Source organism: Maylandia zebra, linkage group LG11 (assembly GCF_041146795.1).
Source record: "Maylandia zebra isolate NMK-2024a linkage group LG11, Mzebra_GT3a, whole genome shotgun sequence".
NCBI classification, from domain to species: domain Eukaryota; kingdom Metazoa; phylum Chordata; class Actinopteri; order Cichliformes; family Cichlidae; genus Maylandia; species Maylandia zebra.
In genome coordinates, this window is record NC_135177.1 from 7,670,856 (window position 1) to 7,689,950 (window position 19,095).

At 41.1% G+C, this 19,095-nt stretch overlaps 1 protein-coding gene across 2 annotated transcripts; it reads right to left on the reverse strand.

The window, feature by feature from the left end:
- Positions 1–2,228: 2,228 nt before the first annotated feature.
- On the reverse strand, positions 2,229–6,499 carry osr2 (odd-skipped related transciption factor 2). 2 transcript variants are annotated; one of them, XM_004560028.4, is made up of 4 exons: positions 6,236–6,499; positions 3,501–4,184; positions 3,051–3,150; positions 2,229–2,669 (listed from the first exon to the last, which is right to left on the reverse strand). In XM_004560028.4, the coding sequence occupies exons 2-4, from the start codon at positions 4,145–4,147 to the stop codon at positions 2,595–2,597; spliced, it is 822 nt and encodes a 273-aa protein (XP_004560085.1). In that variant the 5' UTR covers positions 4,148–4,184; positions 6,236–6,499; the 3' UTR covers positions 2,229–2,594. The 2 variants fall into 2 exon arrangements, with proteins under 2 accessions (XP_004560085.1, XP_004560084.1); XM_004560027.4 differs by having other exon boundaries at positions 2,229–2,751.
- Between the last annotated feature and the right edge of the window lie 12,596 nt (positions 6,500–19,095).

Here is a 19,095-nt window from a genome sequence, read left to right on the forward strand (position 1 = left end):
ATTCTCCACGAATGATATGTTCCACGTAAACTGCCTAAATTAGTGGTTTTCCACTACAGCATTTCAGTTGAGGCTATCAAAGATTTATTTCGGGTTAAAAATAAAGGGTTTTTTGCTAAATACTTACAGCAATACATGGAGTAACTAAACAATTAATTAAACAGTATTAAATAAATACTTCTTTAGAAAGGCTAAACGGCTTTGTTCAAGCACATATAAAAATGTATATTTCCACTGAGGAGGACAAGAATGGCAGAAATTTACTTTCAAATTAAACTGCATATTGTAACAGATATTTTGCATTTATTCTTATTAGTCGGTTCCTGCATTATGTTACATCTGTTGTCGAGGCGTCAAAATGTTTCTTTTTTCATTTGTTTTTTTCTTGTTTATTAAAATGGATAACAATTTGTTTCATAAACGTTTATTACAAATTCAAACAAATTATGTTCAAATATATTCTAAACATATATATATGTGTATATGTATGTATATATATATATATATATATATATATATATATATATATATATATATATATATATATATATATATATATATATATATATATATATCAAACATTATTATTATTATTATTACATGACCTTTTTGTGTGTGTTTTTTTCATATTATATAGTTTTCAGATTGAATTTTTTTATGTTTTACTAATGAATTATGTTTTTATGTGATTGTCAAACAGCTCAAATACTTTCCTCCTTCTTTTTTAATTTTTTTTATGAGCTCGCTGGAGACGTCGCACTTTGTTGTCTTTCCTTTTAGAAAATAATTAGGAAAATCCTAGCCCGCAGTGCGCAATAAAACGGGCCTTAGTTAATGGCCTTTCAGCAGCAATGAACGCTCTTTTAAATCTCCTGATGTTATTGTAACCACTTGTTCCAGACCCTATTTTCGAGCCCATTAGAAATAAATGCTACTTTTTCGTGCAATTAATTGCACCGTAAGGTGAAAATCAAGTTTCAGGCGAGCAGTCAGTAGCCACCGCTGGCTCTTGAAACGGGGACACAAAGGGCCCGAAGGCCAGATAACACCGAGAGACACAGAGATGAGGAGAGAGTCAGAGGAGAGAATCTCGCTTTGACTTCACCAAATGATAAAAAAAAAAAAAACAAAAAAAACAAAAAAAAAAAACACCCAACACATTATAGACGAGCTCGTCCGGTCACAGGCAGCAGGCTTGGTGGTTAATCAGTGGTCGGTCAAAGTTTAGTTGGATGAAATCCAGATCTTGGTGGGTTTTTCTGTGTATCTACGCAAAATTTAAACCACAGTGTAAATGAGTTCTTACAAAACGCTCTCCATTTTTGCTTGAGGCTATTTGTGGCTATTTGCCTCTGTATCTATGAAGCGCCTTGAGCCGACTTTTGTTGTGATTTGGCGCTATATAAATAAAATTGAATTGAATCATAAGGACCTGAGAAATAATCTTTGTATATATATTTTTTAATTCATAAAATTAGTCTATGGCGCATATAGGTCCAAAAATTAAACTAGGAGACTCACGTCAGGCCCATTAGACGTCAGCAGCTGAGTGGTACAGGTGTTTTACATTTCGAATATGGCTCGGTAACACAGCAGGTTCTTAAAAACATTTCTGAACCACCATCTGAGGACAGACGCAGACACACGGCTGCGTGAAAATGCCTTCTTAGCGCTGATGGTTCCTTCTGCCGTTTTGCAGGTCACTTATGATGTCAGAGGTGATCTAGATAAAGACATGTGATATGGCCGCTAATGCGGCTAATATAATACTGATCAGCCTCTGTAGAGGACATGTAGCCTAAGATAATAATAGAGGCTAATAATTCTGAGACGTACAGACACTGAGAGGTGGTTGGCAGACAGTGCGTAATGACTGACCGTTACATGGTCGTAACTTTTATTCGAAGAAAAATCATTGTAAACTTTATGATCAATTATCACCCGCGATGGCACACAGGATTGTGCTTATGAAGTTATGCTCTTTTCTAGGAGCTAAAGACGTCCTCGGGGCTTTCTGTCATGTGGTGTTTCCTGCTAACTCCCTGCTAAAAAGCCCAACACGTCCGCCACATAAGCTCTCACTGCCCGCCGGCTGTAAACATACAGACTATTAACTTGATGACCATGGTAAAAGATTTCACCTAAATATTGCTTTTTGGGCTGTAACACTGTGTCCTCTGTTTCGTGGCAGTGAAAATGAGAAATAAAAACGGGGGGAAATCCAAATGTATCATGGAAATATTTATTTCTAAAATACAATTTAACATACTTTAAATTTATGACTGTTTTTTGACAACTTTACCATTTCAAGGTCAGAAAAAGAACATTAAAAAACACAACAACAACAACATGAGCAACAACATTATGTACATTTGATATTTACAGGTGGTGTGAAAGTTGGACATGGCACTGGCTCCGCTGTTGTTCCGCTTGAGGTGCAACCAAATCCCACTCTAAAACGTGCTGAAGTAAACATGTCCTCACTTGGAGATTGTCCTTGATCCAAAAGAAAAATGTCGCTGATTTGTCTTTCTGCGTTTTGTCCATTGTTATTTTTGTTTCTCCAGGCTAGTAGTCCTGATGTGGGCTGTGCGTCAAACTGTGCCGTCGCAAGTCACAGTTGCGCCGAAACACCTTTCCGCAGCGGCCACAGCTGTAGGGCTTGATGTCTGTATGGGTGAGAAGGTGAGTTTTCAGGTTACTTCTTTGATTAAAGGTTCTTCCGCATGTGGGGCATTTGTGTGGAGATTCCTGTTTAGATTTAAAGCAAGCAAAGGATTATTGCCTTTAATTGGATAGAAGGTCTATCAGTTCAATCTTTCAATAATCTGATAAATCCACTGTCGTGTCAGATCTAATTTACTTGTTTGCATATTATTTTTTATTTTTATTGTATTATTTTCTGTGGATCTCTGACTCACATTTTTTTTTTAAATTTAGTGATAGGTTTTGTGAGGCTTTCTTTTTCCACCCCCATGCATGCAGTAGACAGGTGAATTATGATCAGAGAGTATCACACGTTAAAGGTCGCGTTAAGATTCTGAGCTTACCTGCATGTGTAAGGTTTTATGGACGGCTAGAGTTCGAGACTGACAGAATCCCTTCCCACATTCTTGACATTTGAACGGTTTTTCCTTGGAGTGGATGTATCTGTAAAACAGAAATGACACTTAATCAATGTCCGCTCATGCACGAAGTTACTTGTAAATGTTACAGAGCCCACAGTCACAGAGCCGAAAATCTCCACTGTGCAAGTTATGAATGTCCAACTTAATGCTGAAAAGTGCTTTAGCGCCCTCGTGGAGAAGTTTTAGGGAACAGGCCTGCTTGCATTTTATAGCACAAATTAAGGAATATAATTTTAATGGCCGGTTCTGGAGAGGCTATTAACTTAAATCGAGATATCTGAGACTTAAAATCACAAATCATCATTGCTGCTGGAAATTGCTGACCCCCTCGTCCTAACCCAGTGCGCATAATATCCCATAAATCCGTCTTACCTGTGGTCTCTGAGATGGTCTTGTCTTCTGAAAGCCTTGTGGCAAATGTCACAAGTATAGGGCCTCTCATCTGTGTGGGTCCTCTCGTGGATTAAGAGGTTGTAGGACTTGGTAAAATGCCTGCCGCAGAACTTACAAATAAATTCCTTTTTAGTCTTGGATGGTAGCCTGCCCCTGGTGGGTTTTCTGTCCGGGGACAGCTTGCTCAGCTCGGAGATGGTTCCCCCTAGTCCCGATGCCAGCTTTGCCAGGTCCGCAGCTTTCGGTGGGTCCTCCTGCGTGGCAGCGAGGGCCAGGTTCGCGAAGTCAAATCTCGGCCTGTCCTTTTGCAGCGAGGGGATGCCGTGCGCGACGGTGGCTTGCTTTGGATGGAATAACTGCGCCGCGGCGGTGAAGGGCAAAGCTGGGAAGGGAATCCGTGGGTCGACCAGACCCTGGGCGGCTGCCGTGATCGTCGACCTCAGTCCCTGCATGTGTGGGTAGCCAAGAGTCCAGTGGTTCATGTGCATGGTTTGCACGGCGCTGAGGCCGTACAGTCCCTGCAGCTGGTCAGCGGGGAAAGTGTTGACGGCCTGCAGGAAGGAGTAGTTTGTGAGCTGCAGGGCTGGGTGCAGGGGGATCGGAGCGTGCAGGGCTTTGCTCCCCATCTCGGCTCAGACCTCTGCAGAAGACGCGGTGATAACCCTGAGAATGCAGAACACACCGAACAATAAGCGTTGTGTGTTAATCCCAAGAACTGGTTATTGTGTGGAAAGAAGAACAGAGAAAATGTGACGTCTCAGTTACCGGTTATGGTAGACTACTTAAATCCACCTGTTTAAAAAGATTTTATTTTTTGAAATTGTAACTTTTCATTATTGTATTAAACTGATATAAATATGTTTTTCGCAAAGGTGAATATACCCAGCCACCCCCTCTCCCCTTTAAACCTAATTTAGGCATATATATAATGAATTAGCTTAGTTTATTTTTTGCACCTGGTTCAACGCGAGGAAGCTGATGAATAAAACGCTCAGGTTAACGCGCAGAAGGATTGCCCTATATTAGCCTGTCCCGGCCTGCTTATAATATCTAAACCTCTGTTTTGCATAAGCGAAACCACTGAGGAAATGTAAAAACACAGTCGCCCCCCCCCCCTCCTCCCCCACCCGACACGGAGATGCGCTTCAAATCAAAATTTAGGAAACAAATCAGTCACCGAAAGTATAATTAAATCAAGTGGGTGTAAAACAACTCATGTGGCATCGATTAACACTGCAAATTGCAATTTCAGATCACTCTGAATGAAGCACTAAATCTCACACGAGGTAATTAGAAAGCACAGCTTGGTGTGTGTTTTAAAGTTGCAGTTAGTATTTCGCAATAAAAAAACCAAACAAAACAAACGTAAGCAGCCCGGATTTGTACAAGTCTGAAATTTAGACAGAAGAGATGAAATATACTATTAATTGAAGGAGCAAAACATACACGCTGTCTGTCTCTGATGGAAATGCATGTGCTTTTCATTTTTATTTTGGAAGAGTTAATTTTATAGGCACTTTTTTCCTTTTAAGGTTTTTAATGTAATATTTATCTATTTATTTATTTTTTCCATATGAAGTTTTTCCCCCCCTTCCCCTGGGCAAGGCAACATGGCAGCAAATGACCCCTGTGCATTTAACCTACATTTCAAAAGAATAATGTTTCCCTTAAACAAAAGCAGAAGCGAGCTCCCTCCGCTGTTTAGGACAAATGAGGTGAGCTGACAGTATAAAAATTGGCTTGTGTCTGAGTTTGTGGGGATGACAAGTTATGTTTTCCCACACAGAAAAAAGAAGATCCACCGTAGAAGTTCAAGGCTCCAGATGGTGAACGCGGGACTGGCAATAGGCCAGTTGTGCTGACCTTTAGATATGATCAAGAAAAAGAAGAAAAGCGAGCTGTGTTTAGATAGTAAAATACATCATTTAGGTATCTACACTTTTTCTTTTGTGACAGATCAAGCCAAATCATATTTTAACACAATATGTCAGAAGTCAGCCTGTCCTGAAACTGCCTCGGAGATTAAGCCATTATCCACACTTGCAGACTGTGAGTCTTGCGCACACGGTAGTCAGGGTAGCTACCGGTCGCTTGTTTCGGTCAGGTCGTTGCCTTCAGCTCTTTCTGCCTCGCTTTCCCTCTCACCGATGGTGAGGGGTTAAATATAATTTCGCACAGGTGCAGCGTGAAACACCGCGAAGGCACTTGCTGTTCTTTGCCCAGGGAGTTCGTTCAGCTTGTTCTTGTTCTCACCTTTGGACTGCGCTTGCACTTCGGGAGCAGCCAAGTGTCCGATCTTGTTCTTCGAGTCCTTGTAAGGTTCATTTTTTAAAGCTTTTCATGTGTTTATTTTTGGCAGAAGGCTTTACATTTCTATCAGTCGTGACAAGTCTTTACAAACGCGAAGATCACTGTTTGTTTTAGTAATGCTGCGCGCCGTGGACGGAGGCCAGCAATGTCAAAGCGTGAGTGAACTGTGACCTCAAGTTAGTTAGTAATATGACGAAACAACACTCCTCTCTAGAACACTTAAAAAAAAAGAAGAAATGTTTGGTCATTAAAAGCTGATCACTTTCTAAGAGTCTTTGAGTCTTTGCTTTAAAGCCTAGACACTAAACTTTTTCTTTTCTTTTTTTTAAGATAACAACTTCTAATATGTTGGTTTGGTTCTCCTTCCTCAGACATAAATCCTACCCTGCCAAACAGAATCTTACCCCAATAAATAGCTGCCAAAGGTCCTGCGGTATGTCAGTAATCCACAGTAACTATAGAGGCGACGAGCTCCAATAAAGCGTCGCTAAAAGTTTTCCAAGATCCAAGTCCATGAAACTTTCATGTAGCCATGCAGCCAAGTCTGATGTCTCGGACTTTTGCAGAGATGTGACAAGTTGTGAAAAAATGTGGAAAGAGGCAAAGTTTGGAGGAGAGACAGCAGCAGCGTGTGAGTCCCGTCCGGAGCTGGGGCTGGAAGTGTGCGGTTCTTCACTTTTTAGTGCTCCAGGACTCGAGCGCTCAGCCCGCCCCCCGACACGCCTCCACCCCCCTCCTCTATCATTAACTCCAATGTTCCCCTCTGTTTATTTGTGTTTGGATAGCAACTAAGGCTCCAGACCATAGTAGAGGAGCGTGCTCAGTTCGACCTGCCTCCTCTGACACCTCTCATATACCATCCAGCCAAGGCTGATAGCTTCTTTTGGAGGCATGTTTGGAAGCACGGGAGGAAACCCTGAACGTTTCCCCCCACCTCACAGTTCCACGATTTTGAAAACGTGCTTTTGGATACTTGAGGAGCTTACAAGATTTTTTTTCCTCCTTCTTTTTGAAACCATAGATCCCATTTGCGAAATGGAGGGCATATGCAAGAACCACAACATTAAATGGTTTAATTCACTGTGGTAATAATAATAATAATAATAATAATAATAATAATAATGTTAAAAAATGAGAAAGGTTTTTGATAGAAAAAGAGGAGATAAAATAAAGAGAAAGAATTCGCATTCTCAAGACAGCTGATTTGTTTTTCTTATTTTTTGGTAACTTGCGTTAAAACACCTGTACAAGGGTGCTTATTACGGTTATTACACTGTTGCAAAAACACCACAGGAATTGTTGCCTGCCTTTTTAAAAACCTTTATATGCCCATTTCAACGCTGATCAGCCCAGGTGTCCCCCCATCCAGCACAACAAATAAACATCTAGCTATACTTAACAAATGGCATACGATAAAATGAAGGGAAAACTGTGCATGTGTGTGTTCAGATAAGCATTAAGCAGAGCTGGTTGTTTTAATTTAGTCTCATTCTTGCATCATTATTATTATTCAGACGGTTTTTTTTTTAAATTGAATTTATGTGCAGTGACAGACTATATGAGATTAATCACACTGGCCTTTAATTACATTGAGGTTGGTTTCTGGCCGCAGATTATGATGCAAAGTAATGAAGACTTTTTTTGACAGCCTCAACCAGAAGCTAAAGAGTGTACGCCTTTTGTGCTGCATAGAAAGAGACGTGACTTCAGGCACATGAGCAGATTGTACTTGAAGAAGTTCATATATAAAATAAAAAAAGTTTAAAATTTATTTTTTAAATCGAGAGGCGTCTTAATAAAACTGTGATTGAGTTTGTTTTTAAATAAAATCATAAAGTCATCCTGACATACTTTTTTTTCTAATGAGATGCCCAAATCCATCAAAGGTACTCAATCTATCTATCTCTATATATACATATATTTCTGCGATCTCTCGAAGTGTTATTTTTCTCCTATATGCCTGATACATATGAGGTGTTGGTGTGCAGCAGGACTGACAGAGGTTTGGAGTTGGTTGCGGTCCTCCTTTGCTGTAGACACTTTGCAGAATGCAGGTCTGCAGCGCCGCCTATTGTAGCATAGCTACAACAGCAAACTCCCCTCTTTTCTCAAGCATTCGCGGCTCTGACAGAACACTGTCTCACAGAACAACTTTACATTTTCTGTTCACATCGCAGAGAAGCGCTTCACTGTGAATGGACCCGGTGTGCACAGGATGAGCTCGTAATTTAAAACGAACTGATATTCTTGAAGTGCACAGATCGGAATAAATTCTCTTTTTCTGTATATATATGTTTATATCAAAAGAAAGGCAGACTTTAAACCCACAAGAGGGAAAATAATTTCATTTGTGCAGTGCATTCTTTTAGATCTATTAATGTGCGCCTTTAATAACCACATAAGACAGAAAAACAGAACGAGAGATTTTATTCTGTTATAGTAGAGATAACAAGTAAAGTGCTTGTCTAAGACGTTAAGTCTATCCACGAGCTCATGTAGCCTAATTTTCGTTTTCTTAGAGCTGCAGAACATCGTCTGCACACAACATGCTTGTGGTTTTTCGTTCGGTTTCATATCACCCCAGCCTCCTATCTTCACTGTCAAAAACCCCAACAGCTACAGACAGAATAGAATACACACAGAACCATGCATTTTAACATTACAATTAATGGCATTTTCTCAACGTATCCAGTTCACCCTGGAAAATTGGAAAAATGAAAATTATGCTTTTTTTTTGGTTCTTGAAAAAAAAATCCGATTAAAATAAATAGTACTTTTTTTTCAAGTATATCTTGTGCTTGTGTAAGAGATATACATTCACTATTAATAAAATTGGAATTTGCCAGTATAATTTAAACAGTCTGAATTCATTAAAATCTCGTGAAATATACACACAAAAATTCTGCTAGGAGAATACCGACTTCCTGTGGGAGTTTTTTTGTGAGGTTAAAAGTTAAACTCTTCAGTGAGACAGTCGTCTTATTATCGGCAAAATTTACTGCTTCATGTATGAGACGGATTTGTTTTTTTGTGGTATTAAAAAAATGCTACACATAACTACTTCAAATCAATAATATCCAAAACTAACACGAATATTAATTCAGTTCCGGAGGTGAACATAATGTAGCTCAATGTTTTCAATTCTTTTTGATTATCCTATGATTTCACCGCTATACTAATATGTCCTAAGTATAAATATTAAGTTTACTGCGTCGGAATTTTATCTCGCATGACAGGACATTTTGGCCTCTATTTTACAGTTTGGATTTTACAGTTGCACTAATCTATGCTATAGGATTACTGTAGTCTTTATAGTTCGGGTAATGTCAGAGCCAGAAAGTTAGTGTCTTGCCCTTTGGCCCTGCCCTAAGTCCCCTGCAGCCGCCATCATTCTCTGTGATAGACTCCCACAGAGTATCAGTGTTGCAGCTCAGTGCAGCTGCCAAGCCTGTAATGGCCGACACTCCTCTTCCAGTAACACTGAGTGACAGCAGAGAGGACTAACAGGAACCATGAAGCTCTCCCAAATTTAAAGGAACAGGTTTGGATACAGAAAGGAGTTTTGGACTTGTCAAACACAAGTGTGCACAGGAATGTATCTAGAAATGTAGAAGATAAATACATACAAATGCTATTGACGCCATGTGTGACATTTTTGGGTTTTGCAATATATTTCCAACCAAACTATTTGCTTACAATAATTGTGGCGTGCCAGTCATGTACATCACTTTTAAGATAAATGTAGTTTTTTCCCCTTTATTTTATAGAAATGGTGTTAAACCTTTTTATGCCTATCCTCTATAACAGAGTGACTAAAATGCTGTCATGGCCCACTCCTGCCATACAGCTCTTATTTTAGAGATTCACTGTCCCAGCTCTGGAGATGTGAGCGAGCTCTTGAGATAACACAAAATAGTTTCAACATGTCTGTATTTGACCTTTAATATCCTGTCAAATAGCGTCGCCTCACATTCACATGCTGCGTCTTACCTCTGCCGTACCCACATGTGGAGCCCTTGACTGAAAACGTGGAGCTGTTGGCCTGTTCTGGAGGCTGACTGGGCCTGTTTGTCTCTCCGTGTTGATGTGTCTCTGTGTATATTGGCAGACAGGATGTCAGGTCCATAGTATAAGAGCAGGGGGAGGTAAACCTGTCACTGTTACCTGCCTGCTGTGGTTTCAAACCCCCCACATCCCCACCTACACTCGCACTCATCCTGTCCCAGCAGCAGCTCTGAGTATGGGGTGTTTTTGATTCAAAGACCCCCAAAGTCACATTTTCCTCCACATCACACCCTTTTACCTGAAATTGTACATTTCTAGAAAAACGGGGGGTTATGCTTCTCTTACCTCATGGGTTCTTGATTGTTGTTATTTGAGAACGAAATGGAATTTTACTAAGACTTTCTGTTTTATGTCAGCGTGTAATGAAGTTGGTACAGTGTATTGTAAATATATTTTCTTCTAGAAATAAAACTAAAAGATACACAAACTATTAAGTATATAATTCATAGGTACAAAGACATATCTGTTTTACAATAACATTGGTATGCTGTTATTAGTGTTTGGTGTTGTCTTTTACAGCATGGGCTTGGCCTTTTCTCTTTCTTTTCTTTTGTTTTAACACTTCCCTCTGTAGTGGCTGCCATGCTTTATAAACCTTCTTCTGAATTTCTGAAATTTAAAACAGGTCTTTTTCATGACATTTAAGAAAATTATCCACTCAACAAAGGTAAATACAGTTAGTGTGGACTTGTTAGAACAAGCTATCCATCTGAGCTATTGTGACTTTTTAGACACAAGATACTAATTTTAACTGTCTTTTGAAGTTTCCAGTTAACTAATATCACTGGAAGCTATTATGTGAGACCAAGTTCAGAAAGTTAGTTTAAGTCTGACAGGATATACAGAGAATGGTGATTAAAAACCCATGTTTATCAAATGAAAATAAAAAATAAGTAGCAGCTAAAAAAAAAAGAAAATACTGTCCCAGACTGGTTGGAGAATCCGAGGAGAAAAACATCCTGCACACTGCAACGCATATTGTAGTGCAGCTGTGACAGCAGAAAGCTTTTGCTCCTGCTTTATTGTACAAGATTGCCCCCTGTTGGATTAACCTCAAAATACTGAAACATTTTATGATCTATCATCATAGGCCGTATGATTCAGTGACGAGTGCATGACTGTCACTTTTAGAACTGGGGGCTTAAATGTCATTTATGAAATCACCACTGGCCATGAAAAAATAATTATCTAAGTATCTAAGTATTTTTTTTTCTTTCCTTTTTTTTCATTTAGGGCACAGTCTGAAACCTCACTGAAAACATTATACTTGTTAAAAACTAGAGGAGGATCATATGCTGGCAGAGTCTCAGATATATATGTGTTGCATTCTTCTGGTCTCCGCGTGATGTTTTCTCCATCTGCTGTCCAGTGCCACTCTCTTCACTGGTCTCCTGCCATCTGTTTAACAGCACCTTTGCGTGACCAAATGCCTTTACTCCCTGCAATGTTATCCACGCTACCAGAGAGGCATAGAGAAGAAAACCGCCATGATATTGTGCTCCATCAACCAATAAAACCCACCAGTTAAAGCTGCTCAAGCCCAACACCAAATCCCATTTGTCAGCAAATAGCTTCCTCGGCTTGTCTGCTCCTCCGCTTGGCCGGGTGCTTCTGTGGAGCTCTCTGCCATGAAGATGACATTTTCAGTTATTTGTTGTCTGCTGTGATGGCAAGCAGGGAAGTGAGGAGGAGAGGGATCTGTATATGATCATAAATGTGCCTCAAAAATGTCTGATAGATCATCTGATCTTTGTCAACTCAACAGGTTTGACTGATAGCCCGGAAGCTTAAAAAACAGCACTATGTCAGTCTTTATATTTGTCAGTATTCATTAAAGGTCCATTTAACACTTAACTGAGACTTTTAACTGACTGTGAGCAAATTATAATGCCTGTATCTCTTTGGTACCTGTCTAGAAGCAGAAAAATTGAAGCACTAACTGACAGCCTAAGGATTAAATGATAGAAGGGCAGGAGGAGTGTTACAAAATGCTGGAATGGAAAGATTTCCACAGAAACATGGAAAAACTGGAGACTGAAATTAAGGAAACTAAGACAAAAATGATGATTTGTGCAAGCCACACCACTCCCCACCTCATCACAGCTGTGTTGGTATATGTGTGTAAAAAGCCAGCAGGAGAGCTGGTTTAGGTGAACATTACCCTGCAGGCTCTGGGCTCCGCTTCCTCCACCACTACAATATAGGCAGAGAGGGTCATATCAAACTGTCTCGAGCATATTCTCCCCGCTGCAAGGTCACTGCATTTTTGCATTGTTGTACACTCTCGTCATGAAAATGGTATTTTCTCATAGAACGTTCTGAAGCTCTTCATGGCTGAGCTGTGAAAGCCATGACCTTTTTGTTGCCGGGTGGGGATTTCTGGATTCAGCTGCTCTGCTGGTGTAAGGGCTGTGGTGCTTTAAAAAAAAAGAAAAAAAAGAAAAGCTTGTTATGCCTTGTTGCCCTTCAACCATTGCATCATTGCTGCTTTACCACTTCTCTGACTGAACAGGGACTGATTGGCACCTCATCTTTCAGGCCTTTCTTGGTCAAAATCTGCCACAAATCAAAAATGTATTTAATGGAACAAAAGTTCATATTGGCGACGATGGTTAAAGCTTAATGAAACACAAAGGAAATGTGCGCTTCTCTTTGAAAAGAGCAAAATCTCAGCAAACAGCCCACAAACACAGCCATTCACACAACTTTATGCAACTTCTAACTTTGCTTTCAGTCTCCTTTCTGTCACGGTTTCTCTCACACGCTGATTTCCACTAAAACAAGCAACGCACATTCTACTGCTTTTTATTGAAGTTGTGTCTTTGTGGGCTCAAAGCACTGGCTCCTCTGATGTAACTATGCCTGCACTCCTTTTCTGCTGATCAGCTCCTGCTGGTGAGGTGATGGACAGTAAAACTCTCCCAGCACCTGTTTCCTGGCCGTGCTCAAGTGTTGTTAATAGGCTGATGAGAGACGTTAACAAAGTTACTGCAGCACGCTGGAAGGATAAATCAACACAGCGGTGCAGTGTCTCATCCAGTCTGTCAGAAGTGACATTTTTAAAAGGTCCCAGCGACCGCTCAGTCAGTCCTTTACCTGCGGTGAGATGGAAAGATGGAAATGGAGCAAAGATTGAGTGATTAAAGCACGGGGAGATTTAACAGAGCTTGGGTGGACAAAGAAAAGAGAGGTTTGATGGATAGGAAGATGAAGGAATGGAGGAATTGCAGAATGGAAGGGGCTGCAGATGTTTGAAGAAGCAGATGGAGAAATGGGCCAGTGAAAAGGGCCGAACTGAGGAATGGAGAAACGGAGGAATGGATTTAAAAAACTGTTGATCAAGACTACTAGTCGTGATTTTGGTGAAATCAAGCCTCCTCGAAAAAATCTCTGTGAAGTTGTTGGAAGAGGAATGAATAATGCAATAGACCAAGTCATTTTCCCACATCAACAGCAACAACAATAACATTCATCCTGTGTGATTTCATATAATTTCTTTATTCCCTTGCCTTTCTCTCCCTTTGTGATGTGCCAGACTTATGTGCATTACAAAGAGAGTCAGGAAATGGCTTTCCACTTAAAAAAAAAAAAGAAAAAGAAAAGAATGAGAGCAGATCTTGACACTGTTACAAAAAGGACCTTTGGCTGTGAAGTACCTTTGGGACAGAGGCACTTCTCTCAGATTTTCATATGAGCATAAGACTATCTAATTAAATGTACCCACAAGGAGCAATATTTCTTCAGCGTGTTATCATTTTTCTGCCAGGGACTCACCAAGACATTACTATCATAAAAGATAGAAAAGGGGAATTGTTTTTCTTTGACTAAAAATATCCTTTCTGGCTGGAGTCCAGCCTTGTTGCTTCTCCCCCTGTGATTTCCCGCCTACTCTTTGAACTAAAATAACATCTTTTTTTTTTTTTGAATGGACTCTTGTGTTATTGATGGATTTCTGCTCCTCTGTGGTTTGCATTAATAGCTCGGATGCCTGTATGGTTGCATTTAGCGTGAGGACCCACACACGCATACGCACAAGCACACAAAAACGCTCTCAGGCATTATTACGTCGGCGCACACTCGTACGAACTCGCACACGTACACACACGCTAAGTAAATGTTAATATACACAGGTGCAGTCTTTAGGGAGGTTGCTTTTGCTCTCTCATCAGTCACTCGTAATCACTTCCCTTCCAGCCCAGTAAATCACCGTCTTTTACTGATGCATTTATAGGATGCATGTTCACAACTTGTAGCCAGGGAAAAGTTTGACCACCACTAGGAATACATTATAAGCTTCTGCATCCATACAGTCACACAGTCACCACAGTCATGCAGTCAACTCACAGACAGGAAATATTGTTTTATAAATGTCCACTTAGTTTCTGAAATGTATTTGTGCTTTTAATAGGGTTTTAAGCTGTTTACGACATATGGGTGAGAGTGGAGTTATTGGTCAGGTGGGGGTGTGGGGGGTTGGGAGGGGGGCTCCTGGGCGGCTGTGGATATTGGCAGGTTGCACGACTCCACCAAACTAGTCCTGGGGAGGTCCCAATGACCTGTTTTATACCAACACTGGTGCTTTGTCGTAAAACCAGGGGGAAGTCGAGTCACAACTTGAGTATTTGTTTGAAGTTGATGGAAAAAGTCCTCCTGTGGCAAGATCGAGTGAGTGTTGTGTGCTGCTGTGTCTGATGGGAGTGGAAATGCGCAGAAAAACCAGCAACTGTGTCCTTACATAGACTTTTGAGCGGTGCCCAGGTTCTGGTAAAATACTCCCAATACCACAGAGGAAAGAGAACTACATTCCCCTCTTACTCTTTTGGATGGAAACAGGTTCTTGTCGCCGGTGTTTGAATGTTGTAATTGGACGTTGAGGGGCTTGCAGAGAGAGGTGTGAGCTCACGTTAAAACTGCTCAAAAATCACAGATTTCTCACATAAGTGGAGGTTCGCATTCAGACTTTAGCAAATGCTCAGCCGTGCCATGCTTGTTGCTGCACCGTCCTGAATGAGACAGGTGAAGAAAACTGTCTGTATGTTTTCACAGATTTAATATTTGCTAAAAGCCTTGAATTTCACCTGTCACTGTAAAACAAAAAAATGTGTCTTTGCATACGCACGGGGTGTCAGTATGATGGATGGTGTAAGTGTGTTCCAGGATTATGTTTTATGAAAGTTAAAGGGCCCTGGGGTTGGTCTGTGAAGCACATAATCTCAGTCAAATTGCTCAGCTGGATGAACCGAGGCTTTATTATTAAACACCTACGAGAGGGCCTAGAGCTGGTGGAGGACCCTGAATATCCAGCTTAACGCTCTGGACGCTCTCATCACACGCCCTTGCCGTTTAGGCATGAAATTGAAACGCTTCTCAAGAATTCATTTACTACTAAGAATGAAACAGGAACGGCATTAATAGGCATTGATACATTCGAAAGTGCACTCTTTGACACCCTTTAAATATTCTGTCATTTTGTTCCTTGGAGCTATGGTTTCTTATCTTTTTCTTTTTTTCCCTCTTGCTTTTCATAAAGTGAGTTTTATCTTTGAAGAGAGAGTATTAAAAATAGTAATACTTTTGGCAATAAGTTTCAGATTTGATGGCACAAGTGAGAAATGGCTATAAATGATGTGGTATTGATTTCACATGTGGTGTAGCACTACCAGCAGAAAAAGGAAAAGGGAATGCAGTCCCCGGGATGTTCACGGAGGGCTTGCTGTTAGAGGCTCTAGGGGATCCAGAGCCTGGTTCCACAGCACTGGGAGCTGTTAAAAATACCATAAAAGGTCCATATCCACAATTACTCTGACTTTTTAGATTTATAAATCTTTGTTAACGCTTATGGTGGATGCATTACTGGTTTAAACATGGGAATTGATTGCTGCCCCTCTGGTAATATTGCACTTGGTAATTCTAAATTATTCCATAAAGGCAACAGATTTTTTATAGAATTTGGCACAGTAGATTTGGTAGTACAAGGTAACCTGTGCAGGTTAGTTTGAAGCAAACTGAAAGGGAGGTTGCACAAAATTTTACTCTATTGTAACAATACATGCAGCTGAGATATGAAAACACTTTTGAGCCGTCCAAGTTTATAATGTATTTGCACCTTAAGTTCAATTCAATTTTTATGTATATAGCACTGACCTGTGCGGTTCACCTTGGGTCTATGGCATCTGCAGCTTTTTTCCCTCTTTTTGCTGTATACTACCTGCTTATCAACAGACACTGCAGCAGACAAAGAAGCTCTCTGAATCTTATACAGAAGAACAAAACCAAAGAGCGAAACAAGACTTAATATTGGACTTTCTCTCCCCCATGTCCCTAGAGGCAAATCTCCAAATCCAGATGTTGAGCTTTACTGGATGTAGCCATTGCTGGTTAAAAACATGGTATGGTAAGCATGGTACCACTCTTTTCTGTAATCTATGGAGGCTACTCAGGTTAAAGGTCTTCCCTTGGAGGAGCTTGCGAGGTAGGCTTTGTGCTGTATAGCAGCGCATGTAACATTGTGGAGCTGCAGCTGGTCTGGACTGTGAAGCTGGAAATGTTTACCATGGTCCACATGGCTAATTTGTGTGTTTTTATTTAGCTGTTGTGTATCTGGGACTTTTGGTTGGGGTTGGTGGAAAAGGGGGGCGCAGCAACAGTCAACAGATGCTGTCAAAGTGACCGCAGCGAGGAAGCAGAGACAAATGCTCCTCATTACAGCGCTGACTGCAGCGCAGTGGCCCAGTAACTAGCAGAAACCAGCTCCATGTCTCTGACTGTACAGCTGAAGATCAGCTGATCCTCCCTGGTTTTACTTAAAGTCAAGACCCATTCTCTTTTTCTTCGCTCCAGCTAAACAGGGATACGTTGTGGCAGCCATTGCAGTACAAATACAACAGGGATGCTCAATTTAAATGTAAAATGCACAACGCAGCACTCAATCTTACTGATGTAGTGACTGAGCTGCAGCTCACCTAAATTAATCCCATCCTGTCATTCACTTTCATCCCAGATCCAACCATTCCAACAACCAACACTCCAGCTTTGGATTTTGCTTACAGTGAGTTAGAGACCACATCCGAGGTGGGCGGATTTCCTTGTCAGTCTGGAAACTGTCCAGTCACATTGTTCATCTGAGAAAACATAAGGCGATGGAGGAAAATATCAACAGATTTGATTAAACACAACCATATGAGCAGCATAATTGGTATTTTCAGGCCAAGTGTGGGTAACCAGAAATTCGCTGTTATAGCGGTGTTACGCTCAGATGTCTGAGCTCATATTGAAGTGACAAGCTTAACTGCTGGCTTACACTCAATTGACTTAGATGGTACAGTTGACATTTCAATGGATAGCTTGAGCTTTGAGGCTTTTATTGCACATTCAGTAATAACATAAAATACTATCCATTCATATATTCTCCGTGGCCCTCATAAGGATTTTGTTTGTTTCCTTTCCCTTTATGACTCCAGCTGGTCCCTGTTTTCTTTGTGATAAATTGGATGATATTATTTTTCATTATCTCAATTATCTTTTCACTCACCCTGTAAGTGCTAAAGGTTCATATGCTCATATGCTTTGTGTTATGGTGCAAAATGAAGAAAAGTTTTTCCCAGCTCCTCCTCACTGACTGAATCAACAGCACTGTACAACAGTGTCCACCAGAGTGATTTAATTGGGCTGTGAAACCAATGTGAGCAATGTTCCTGACCCCAATCAGGAGTCAGACAGCAGTACAGGGATCACCAGGGGTTACACTGGGCCCCGCTAGATGGACAGGAGGGGAACTGTAAACCTGGAAAACCAGGAGCCCAAGCTCTGTGTGTTTACCCCACTACTTTTACAAGTGATGTCACCACATTGTAAAAAGATACAGTTCTCTGCGGCCGGTCCTTTTGTTACTATTTGAGAGAATAAACACTAGATAAGTGCATGCAGGGAGATGGAAGCAGAGGACTCTTGCTGGCGGGAGAGAAGAGGTAACGCAGGCTCCGTGGTGTAAGGTGCGTCCAAGAAGTTGAAGTGGACTGTGGGGATCTGTAACTGTCCAGGTGCTGCAAGCCTGGGCCCGGCCTCGCTGGTGGACAGGGGGATCCTGCCTATAAATATTCAGCCATCCTCTCTTTTTCTTGTACACAGCAACAAAAACATCAACTGTTATTGATCTCTCTGGGCCTTTCAGTGTGTGTCTGCATGAATCTGTGAATCATAGCGTGTGCTTTCTTTCTTGAAATAGAAGATGCGGTGAATCACATGCTCAAATTCGGCATCTGTCTTCGGAAATCACCTTTTGAAAGCCTTTCTCATTCCAGCTCCTTTTGAATTCCATAAATATTCAACTTCCACCTCATATCCCTGCTCCCTTTTCTTCCTCTTTATGATTCTCACTCTCGCTACAGGTCTTTGCGGTATTGCAACAGAAAGTTTCTTAACATAAGTCAGAGCACCAATGTGTGGTGTAAGTGTAGCCGTATGCGTAAAGGCAATGAAACAGCTTGTGTTTTATGTGAGCTCTCCCAGTTCAGACAGCTGGGTGGCTGCTGGGGCTGTGTTAGCCTATAGCTCACGGGTCCTGGTCTGCACTGTAGTGATGTAAGTCAAGCAAGGCGATTCCAGTGCAGCTGTAAAGATAGGAAGCAAGCAAAAGCTGGATTTTAGATAGTGTAGAGAATGAAGGGACTCATCAGCTTCTCCAAAATTTTCCATGGAGTCTGTGATTCCTTTCTTTCTTTCTTTCTTTTTTTCTTTTTGCTAAAGCAAGCAAATTTAAGACTGCTGTTTGTGATATGCTCCTCTGAAGTCCTGAAGGCCCATCTTTCTGTTGACTCCCATGGATGATGTCACATACACCAACAAACCTGACCACTGATTTTCTGATGAAGCCTTTGCTGCCTTGCTCCATCTGTGGGTTCAAGTGTACTTGTATGGTTCCTTGGCTTGGACTTTTATTAGCTTTTCCCGAGCCTCAAAGAACTTGGCCTAGCTTGGTTCTCTCCGGCACTTTCCCACTAATGAAGTGCACATTCTGCCGGCGCGCCTGGCTGAGCCTGGTTCCTTGGCTATCCCTTAATGGGAATTTCCCCTTCTTCCATGCATCTCTGCCTGTCTCGCTTTCTGCCCCTGCCACTCTGGTGTGTGTGACTCATGTCCTGTGCGGCCAGGGGATGTTTGATTCATAAACCTTCTCACACTTGTTTGCCACTGTTGGACT

Excerpts from the sequence above, each read along its gene's own strand:
- osr2 (XM_004560027.4), bottom strand. The coding sequence starts at position 4,147 with ATGGGGAGCAAAGCCCTGCACGCTCCGATCCCCCTGCACCCAGCCCTG. Across the intron at positions 3,151-3,500 it reads GACCATCTCAGAGACCACAG|ATACATCCACTCCAAGGAAA; the intron begins GTAAGACGGATT and ends TCTGTTTTACAG. Across the intron at positions 2,752-3,050 it reads ATAAAACCTTACACATGCAG|GAATCTCCACACAAATGCCC; the intron begins GTAAGCTCAGAA and ends AAATCTAAACAG.